General features: G+C 60.1%; 1 protein-coding gene across 1 annotated transcript; it reads right to left on the minus strand.

The window, feature by feature from the left end:
- Nucleotides 1–3045: 3045 nt before the first annotated feature.
- Nucleotides 3046–7059, minus strand: LBRM_04_0480 (serine/threonine protein kinase-like protein; the record flags this gene model as incomplete). The annotated part of the gene is made up of 1 exon (XM_001561682.2): nucleotides 3046–7059. One exon carries the CDS (start codon nucleotides 7057–7059, stop codon nucleotides 3046–3048), a length of 4014 nt encoding a protein of 1337 aa, XP_001561732.2.
- Between the last annotated feature and the right edge of the window lie 2848 nt (nucleotides 7060–9907).

Below are 9907 nucleotides of genomic sequence, written 5' to 3' on the forward strand. Positions count from 1 at the left end.
CGCAAGGCTGCGGCCGTGCGCCCAAACGCCCACCGACGCTAGACTGAAGAAAATGCACAAGTTGGAGAGAAGGAGGAGGAGGAGGAGGAGGGGTGTGTGTGTGTGTGGCGGCGGCGGCGGCGGCGAAGCAAAACTGACGGCCTTCCACTACTGAGGCTGCGGCAACTGCTACCATTCGCTGTGTGGTGTAGGTGCTCGTTGCAGCGGTGGATGGCGAAGTGTCAATGCGGGAGCTTCAGGGCAACCGCTGGGAAAACAAACGAATTTGTTTAGGCCCTGTCTCGAGTGTTGACGATGAATGGCACAAACTGAGGTGAGTGAGAGTCATGTCCTCCGCACTCTCTCCCCCCGCCCCGCCAGAGACGTTGGTACGCAAGAGGCACTCAGACCGACAGACAACCAGTGGCTGCGAAAGAGAGAGGAGAGACGGAGCGGCTTCAAGCACAACAGAGGACCAAAGGAACAGTCATGGTGGGGAAGTTTGGTGCTGCAAGTGTGGTGAGAGGTCGCGGAGGACGATGCGAGGTGGCTCTCTCAGGCCCACCTTTCACTTACTCCTCCTTCCCTCCCCCGGCACACCCCTTCCTACCACTTCCCTTGCGCGCACATGTACTCCCCCGAAGTTCTCGGAAAAGTTAGCGGGCCGTTTCGTGCATGGAGGGGCGAAGAGAGGGGGAGGGGATGAGCAGCACCGCTTCCCCCTCAAGCCGAAGTGCGAGGAAGGCCTTACGTCTATGCCCACACACAGGGCGGTGTGCTCAGTGGCAGTGCCCTTCCCTCCCCCCTTCCCCTTCAGACACCGTCACGTCATGTTGGCCGTGTGGGTGTCTTCTCCCCCTTTCTGCTCAAAGCCGCTTGTTTGTCCGCAGCCTCCGCGGCGCCACCAGCCGGCCAACACCATCGCTGCCTTGAGTGCCCTCCGCAGAGTTCTCAGCACAGCGCACGACAGACGTGCTCGTAAGACCCCCCCCCCCCCCCGCTCTCCCACAAGAAGAGCAGAGGAGAGGAGGTGGCTCGAGGGTATCCCATGCATGTACGCGTGCGCCCACTCTCAACCTCTCTCTCTCTCCATGTATGCGCTGCTGCGGATTTCGCTGCTGTGACGCCCGTGCTGAGTTAGCAGTGCAGCTTCCATCCACTCCAAAGTGGGCAGGCGCCCACCAAGAGGGAAGGAGAGGAGAGGGAAGCGGGGGCGCAGTGGTTTAGTAGCGGGAGTACGAGAGGGGGGGGAGAGAGCAGTAAAGAGAATGAGGAAACCGCGAACGAAGAGCACAAGCAGACCAACGCGGGTAGGGAGGGGGAAAACGCTTTGGTGCCTCAGGGAGCGAGAAGGCGATCGCGAAAGAGAGAGGGAGTGCGTAACTGTGCGAGGGACGCCAAGCGCAATCGCTCAATTTAGTTCACATCGGCATACACGCCGCTCGAAGAAGCGGTAAACTTGTGACAGCGAGCTACGCAATATTTATAACAACGTCAGGAGTTAAAAGAAGAAATGAAGAGTAACCGTCAGAGACGCACACAGACAGACAGACAGGGTGGGGGCTGGTCAGAAAGCCAGCAAGATGAGACTTCGAGGAGATCACGATGATGTCAAAGAAGGGAGAGACGACGATGGTCTACACACGCACACAACAGAAAGGAGGAGGGGCAATCGACCTCTGTGGTGTCTCGTGCATGCGAAACGAGAGCGAGTGAAACTCAGAACAACAGCAGAGAAGCTGAAGAAAAGGGGGAGAGAGGGAGGGAGGGAGATGGATGAATGTGGAGTAACGAGAGAGAAGTGCACACACACACACACAACAGCAGCAGGCGCTGTAAGTGAGAAAACCACAAGAACGCTAAATGACAGAATGTATGTGTGTGTGTGTGTGTGTGTGTGTGTGCACGGAAGAGAGGATGGGAGACGAGCTGGCAAGTGGCGGTGGACTAAAGGGGGGGGGAGGAAGGCAAACGAAACAGAGAGGAAGGAGGCGGTGGCGGCCATAAGCCTCACCTAGACGGACAGCCACACATGTACAGACATGTACACACAGACGTAGCAGTGGCCGCGAAAAAGCGAGACATAGTCGTGGGAGAGAGGAGGAGAAAGGGTGAGGGAACAGAGTCAAGAGCCCACGCTGCAATCACCACCAAACAGGACACACCCTCATCCCCCTCAGAGCAGACGATTTATCACATGAGAGTAGCGAAGAAGAAAAGAGTGGGTAGAGAGGCGAGGTTGGGCTGTAGGGCGAGGGCGGAGGGTTCGAACAATGATGCTCAGCAGCACCGTCAATCGCACGAATCGCCTCATCGCTACGCTTTGGCAAGCAGACAAGAGCGACCACAGCTACGCGAGGAGAGGGACCCCGGGCATTGACGCACTAACCCCGGGCACAGATGGCAACCCCAAAACACGAAAATAAAACGAGCGAAAAGACGGGAGAGATGGCTCGGGACCCAAGAGGGTAAACAGCCGCGAGAGAGAGAGAGAGAGGCCGGCGGCGACACACGCAGATGTGCATCTCTGCAACGACAGCGGCGCCACGGTCCACATTCCAATTTTTAATGTTTTATTCTTCAAGGGCTGCATTCCACACAACCCATTTTCGACACGACAGCCAGCCGAGTGAGGGGGACGCACTGGCTTACAGCGAAGAATGTGCCTCCGATGTACGGGTGTATGTGAGCGCCACCCCCTCCCTCCCTCCCTCCCTCCCTCTCTCTCTGGAAAAGGAGGGGAAGAGGCGGGTGAGAATAGAAGGAAGGCCGTACAGGATGAACGGAGGCCCACGTGAGAGAGCGAGGGGAGTCGTCGACAGAAATGATGGGGAGACACACACACACACACACACACACACGCATCAGGAATGGGCACATATCGCGAGAGAGGAGGGAGGGAGGGAGGGAGGGAGGGAGCGCAAGAGTGAAAAGAGCCCCCCCTCTCCCTCCTTCCCCCCTCCGCTGACCTCTCAGTACGAACGCGCTAAGCTCACCAAGACCCAGGCTGTGTTCTGCAGGCTGATGCGTGTCGCCGAGTTGCAGCAGGAACAACTAACCACACCACTAACAGCGTCTGCGCGGTGGCATTTCCTCCAGCTCCTCGTCCTTGCACATCATCCACGGCGCACGCAGCAGTGCGCGCGCCGTGCTGCGACGGTGCGGGTCGCGGTGGAAGCAGCAGCGTAGCAGACTCAGAAGCTCCGCCGGTGTATCATGTGGCACTCCAGGCGGGAGGTCGGCAACCGACTGCTCGATCTGCTTCATGAGGTGGTAGGCGTTGCTCCCCGACGTCGGCCACGGTGTGCGGCCAAAGACTTCCAGGACGAGGCACCCAAAGGACCAGATGTCTGCCGAGGCCGTGTAGCCGACCGGGGCTGGCGGTGACGTGGCCTTGCTGTCGCTCCCGGGCCCGCCATTGTTGCCTCCGCCGACCGACGACGTTGGAGAGCTCGCGGTTGACATCTTCATGGATGGCGTCCCCGAGGCCAGGATGATCTCCGGTGCCATGAACATGGGCGTACCGACCATCGTCTTTGCCACACCGGTGGTATCGAACCACTGGTACTCCACTATGGTCGTGAAACGCGAGTCTGTAGCAGCCGTGCGTGTGGTGGCGATGCTGCTAGTGACCCCCTCGCTGTCAGTGGCGCCATAGACGTTGTTCGTCAACATGATGCGCCGTGAGCACCCAAAGTCCGCCAACTTCGCTACATCGGCGGCGCTGATGAGAACGTTGTCACCCTTCACGTCCCGGTGAATGAAGTTACTGTGATGGAGATAGGCGAGGCCTTTGAGGACATGCCGCAGGTAGCGTCGAGCGACTTGCACCGGGAGCTGGCCGCCAGGCGTCTGGCGAACTACGCTGGAGAGGGTCCCGCGGTTGCACAGCTCCATCACGATCTCCACCTGGACGGGGATGCGGGCGGCGGCGTTGAGCAGCGGCGACTGGTTTTCGCCGGAGGAAGTGCCGCCGCTGTCGTGCCGCGGCTCACCGACCCGTTCTCCGCCTCTCCCAGCTACTGCTACGGCGGAGAGCCAATTGTCATCGCTGCTGCTGCCGCCGCGCCGCCGCTGCTGCTGCTGCTGCTGCTGCTGCTGCTGGCGTAATTCAAGATATCGGTCCTGCACTGGCGTGACTTGGCAGCGCACGCACGTGACGATGTTCTCGTGGTGCAGCTTCTCCATCATCTCCACCTCGCGTAGAAGCACGAGGAGCGCCTCCTGCTGGGAGGGCGACATGTACGTTTCATCTTCGGAAGCGGCAGCGCTCGCGCTTTTGGCGGTGCCGCGGATTGCAGTGTACGACGTCTGCCTGCTGCTCTTGCTGTCGTCGCCATTGCCGGAGGTGTCAAGGTCCACCGGCATGGGAACGCCGACCTCCAGCACCTTCACCGCTACTGGGGTGCGTTCGCAGTCTTCCAGGATACCCTCGTACACCACACCAGATGTGCCACGCCCAATGTAGCCGCGCATATGCCACCGCACACGCTTCTCCTGGAGCCTGCGAAAAGCCTCACGCCACTGCTGAGCACTTAGCCGGTGTTGCTGCACTCCTTCCCTTTTCTTTTGCTGTTCCTGAGCACGCCAGCGCTCGATGGCGGTCGTCGGCGAGCCGCCGATATCGGTCGCAGCGGCGGCCGCTGCTGACGTCGCATTCGTGCGGGCGGAGCGCGCACGACTCAGCACCGCAGCAACATTGACGTTACCGACGCCACCGCCCGTGCTGCTCTTCCTTCTCATGCCATTTCTGCGAAGCATTTCAATGACCAACAGTTGAGTCGCGTGCTGCTGCTCGTTCTCGTCCGTCGTCGTGTTCGTGAGTGTTGTGCTGCAGCGACAGAGGAGAGCGCTATGGCGGCGGTCTTTGTCGTCTGCCTTATTCTCACTTGCCATGCTGTCTCTGGCGTAGCGGTGCGAGGAGGCAAAGGCAGCCGTGCCACCGTAGCGGCCAGCCGCTGTGGAAGTCCCGTGGTTGCAGCGGTCCGGCGTGCCACTCGCGCTGCCCACCACGTTGGTCGCTGATGTGTTCGGGCTCGGCAAACTGCCGCATCGCACGCTGTCGACAGAGTCATCGAGACCGTTCACTATGTCTGAAGATACGCTACGCTGGCTCCCGAAGAAGGCGCTGGGGTTCAAGTCTGCGATGACGCGGGTGCTCCGCGGCGCGCTGGTACCCTCCGCTGCAGCAGCTTCCACTGCTGCTTTGGCTGGCTGCCGCGCCTGTGGCGTCATCGCATGTGTAACGGCAGAGGAGATTCTGTTCGTTGCGTGTGCCGGAAGGGACGGCGCTGCCGGCAACGTGGTCATGACAGTCGGTATCGTTGTCGCCACGGAGGATGCCGCCGTGCTCACGCTGGAGTGATGAATCAGGGTGGAAGTGCGGGAGCACAGACCCCCTGCCGTCGTCGCCATGGCGCCGGCTACCGGCACTGCTGCAGCGGGGATCGAGGGGGCGAGGGAGATTGGGCGGTCCGGGGTGCAGGGGGCAGTGTTGCCCGCGTAGCCGACACTGACGCTAGTACCGTTCGTTGTGGCTTCTGCCGTGATGTGAGCAGCCACGATATCACCTCTGCCACAGCCGCTGTTGCTGCGAACATGACCTCCCACTGTGTAGCTGCGCGCGCGATGGTGGCGGCAGCGTTGCTCCTGCTGGCCCTGCACGGCGGTGTGGGCTGCAGATAGCCAAAGGCGAGGCGAGGTCTCCAGGTTCACAGTCGGCATGTTGGACAGGTGACCACACCATGCAGACGACGGTGGATGGCCTGGCTGTGGTTGATGAGGTTGTTGCTGCGGCGCCCCCGAGGCGCTTTCTGGATAGGGAAACACAAAGTCATTCAGACGCTGCATCGCTGTCGGGCTGCGGCAGTGGCTGCTGCCGTTATAGACGTCGACAGGAGTGTTGTAGCTGCTCATGCTGTTGCTGCGCAGGCGACCTCTGTAGCCGTTAGCGTGACTCACCTGCGAGACGGCCTGCGGGCTGAACACCGAGGGGTGACAGTAAACTCGCCCGTGGTTGCCGGAGGAGATGCCTTTCCGACGTGGCATCGCACCCGACGAGAAGGGCCGGCGGTGCGCTGCCGTAGCCGCCGCTGCCTGGTCACTGTGTGCCGCGTCGTGGCCCAGAGCGCGGTCACGCATGTTCGGTGGCAATAGTGCTTGTTTCATGTCGTATGGATGATTCGCGTTCATAAAGGTATTAAAGTAGCCAAAGCCGTGGACCGTCGGCACACAGCTGCCTGAGGATGGGCCGACACTGCTACTGCTGCCGCCGGCGCCACCCACCATGGATGACGACGAGGACCCCACATTCGTGGCCCCTGCCGCCGCGGCTGTTGTGCCATCCGACACTGTGCCGTCCCCGCTGCGCCCGTGCGTATGAAGGATGTACGGGGTGTAGCTCAGTGAGTTCATCATCCGGGAGGAGCCACAGCTATTGATGTTGTTGTTACTGTTGGCCACGCCGTCGAACAGCGGCGCTTGGTGTGCGCCACCGGCCGGGACTCTGGGTGAGGTGGACGCTGCGCCATGGTGGCGTGGGGTGAGCTTAGGTGAGACAAAGCCACCACCGGCAGGGGACGTGAAGGGCACCAACGCTGCTCCGCACGCTGAGCCTGGTGGTGTGCCGGCCGCTGTCGCAGCTGAGGCGGGTGAAGCTGCATCGCCAGACGCACCCGAGGGACTTTCGATGCTGCCGTGGTACTGGTGCGTATTGGGGGTCCGCCCTCTGGCACCACCTGTGGCAGACGAGGCAGCACCGAGGTCGCGGCTCATGCTTGTCAAGCTGCCGCGCTGCGCGCTCACAGGGCGGCTGCCGGAGCGCGTCTTGCGAAGCGTGATGTGGATCGAGCGCGATCGCCGATGGCGTGGGCGCGGTTGCGCACTGCTGCCGCTATGGACACAACTGCTTTCGCCGCTCGCCGTCGTTGTCACTGCGAAGGCGGGGGGCTCGCAGCCTGCAATAGACGACGACGTCGTCGTCGGCCGCTGCTGACATCGTTGGGGATGAGGGTGATGCCGATGTCGTCCATTTTCTCTGGTTGTCGGGAGCATGGTTGCTACACTAATGTGCACTGCCATGACACCCCTGCCACACCTGTGTGTGACCCTCCCCCCCTCCCCTTCAGCGGCTACGTGTCTTCCACCGAGAAAGCGATTTTGTTGCCGGACACCGTCCCTTGACTGAACGGGCTGAAATGGGGGAGAGAGGGGGAGGGGGAGGGGGAGAGAGTGTGTGTGTGTGTGCTGGCAGTGATGCGTGTTAGCGATGATGTTCAAATTCACTGCGCGACTGCAAAGCCTTCAAGCCACCCGCCCCCACTCCCCAGCCACCACAGACATATATGTGTTACTCGAGGAGACTGGCGGTTCAAGCAGCGAGGAGGTGGCTGACCCACAGCGAAGCTACATACACACACACACACGCACGCACGCACTCAGAGGGCCTGACAAGAACGTGCGCGTGTCTCACTCTGTCCAACTCAACCACGCAAACGGAGCCAAAATCAGTGAGATATCAGCAGCAGCGCAGAGAGAGAGAGAGAGACAACATAAAATGGCAAGAGAGGGAGGAGGTAAGTAATACAGTACAGGAAAGTAAAGAGAGGGGAAAACACCGCGCCCGGTATCGGTTTGCTTAAGGGGAAGGGAAGGGAAGGGAGGGGAGGGGAGGGGAGGGGGGGGGGGAAGTAGCGGCTGCACCGATACAAGAAGGAAAAGAGTAAGAAGAAATACACGTAGCTGATGGGCAGGCAGTATGTGTATCAGTGCGGCACAAGCAGCAGCCGCCGCTCAAGGCTGGGGAGAGAGGGACTATGAGAGCCACACACACACACACACACACAGACGTATGCGCGCAGTCAGAAGGTGATCTCAAGGGAGCCGTCCGCGTCACTCGAGCAACAAACAGGCAGTTGCAACAGCAGCGGTAGGAGAGCGTGCGCGTTGCGAACGAGGTGATACTGCGTGGTGTTAAGGAGCGGAGAGAGAGGAGGGTGAGGAATGGGAGCGGCGACTCACCACAATGCCTTCGGGGTAGTGATGGCGAAGGAATGGGTGGGGGTATGGGTACCAGACGTGTCGAGCAAACAACTAAAGAGAGAGAGGAGAGCGGAAGGCGAGAGAAACGAGTAAGAGCGCAGCAGGAGACATGGGTCGGTCACTCTCCCGCTCTAGGGCGTTTCCTCCTTTCCTTTCCACGCTTCCATCGGAGTAAGTGGAGTCAGCACACACACGCACACACATCCAAGGGCACCGCCGAGCACCGCAACAGGCGCGTGTGCTCGCGCGCTTGGGCCTGTGCATACGACATGGCGGAGGAAAAGGAGGGGGCGGCCTAGAGGAGAAGGGCGCCCACCGGCATTACATGTTCCTCCACTTGGGGGGGGACTTGCTTCTCCTTGTCGGCCGCTTCGGCGTGCTCGTCAGATGGCGAGCACGCCGAAGCAGCCAGTTTCCGCGTAGCACCTTTGTTTTTTTTCTGCTTTGGAATCGTCTCACCTCTCCTCTGCGCTCTCCGCACCAGGATGATGGGGTGTATGCACCCGTGTGTGTCTCTCTCTCTCTGTGGGTGTCGGTGTGGGCGTGTGGAGAAGGGGGGGCGCCCCTTCCATACTACTCGGCTACTAGGCTGCACCCCCCCCCCCCCCCCACCAGGCACCTACAACGAGAGAGAGGAAAACGAAAGCTGCGAAGCAAAATAGGAGGAAGAGAGGGGGGCATATGATGTGACGCAGAGGGAGGGAAGTGACCACCCTTCATGACAGAGAACGACACACCGGCTCCTCCGTGCCAACGAACAGCGCTGCCAAACACAAGGGGCAACGAGTGTGTGTGTGTGTGTGGGGGGAGGGGGGAACAGCTACAATGGAGAGGCGAACAGGCAGGAGGGAGGGGGAGGGAGACCTCGACATCAATGTGCGAGTAAAACGTGAACGAGCGCCGACACACCCACGCACAGGCACAGACACATCGAGTATCAGATGCACACACAGCAAGGGAAGGGGGGATGAGTGTGTCTGGATGAGTGGAGGGGGGGGTGACCGGGCGGATGGGGGGATCAAGAGAGAGGATATGACGAGAAGAGAGGAAAAAAAAGCCAGGAGGAGACACACAGTGAGTGGCACTCATCAACACACATACACACACAGAGGAGGGAGGGGGAGGGGGAGGGGAAGGGGGGGGGGTCAAGGTCCAAGAGAACAACAACAACGTATTTTTGGTACATCAGGCGAGGGTGGGCGAGGTGGAGGCAGACATGAAATGAGGAACGATGCCAAGGCAGGATGAGTCCATACACGCATGCCAGCCACACCATGAATGGATGGCCCAGTGAGACCTCTTTCTTGCCTGCGATGGAATAGCGTGCATCTGCCTGCATGGTGTGGCTGGCACCTGTGGATACACACACACACACACACACTACTGCGGGTGCATCCATGATGAAGGGTGGGTGGGTGGATGTGTGTGCGTGTGTTTTGCACGTCGAACTTCGATTACTTCAAAGAAGGATCGCGACAGTGTGATGCGCCGTCAGAGGGGGAGGGGGAGTATTGAGCAGCACAGGGAGACCCGTTGATGGATACCCAGCCACAGGGCGACGTACACAGACGAAGAAGAGGACGTATAAGAGGGCCCCAAGTTGCATCAACTGTAAGCTGCGTGTTGTCTATGTGGGAAGGTACCCCCACACAGGCAAACAATCGAAGAGAATCGCTGTCAAGAAGAGGGGGCGGAGACGCTTAGCGGGAAAATGGATGTAAAAAGGGGAGAGGGCGACGACATACGCACCACTACCAGCACGGCAACGAAGACACACAATGGAGAAGAAACAGTCGAGGTGACGGGCGGGGCAAAATGCGAAAACACACACAACCCCCGGCAACCACCGGGGCAGGAGGACACAAGGCCAAAGGGAAGGGAAGCACGA

Source organism: Leishmania braziliensis, chromosome 4 (genome assembly GCF_000002845.2).
Source record: "Leishmania braziliensis MHOM/BR/75/M2904 complete genome, chromosome 4".
In the NCBI taxonomy this organism is placed as follows: domain Eukaryota; phylum Euglenozoa; class Kinetoplastea; order Trypanosomatida; family Trypanosomatidae; genus Leishmania; species Leishmania braziliensis.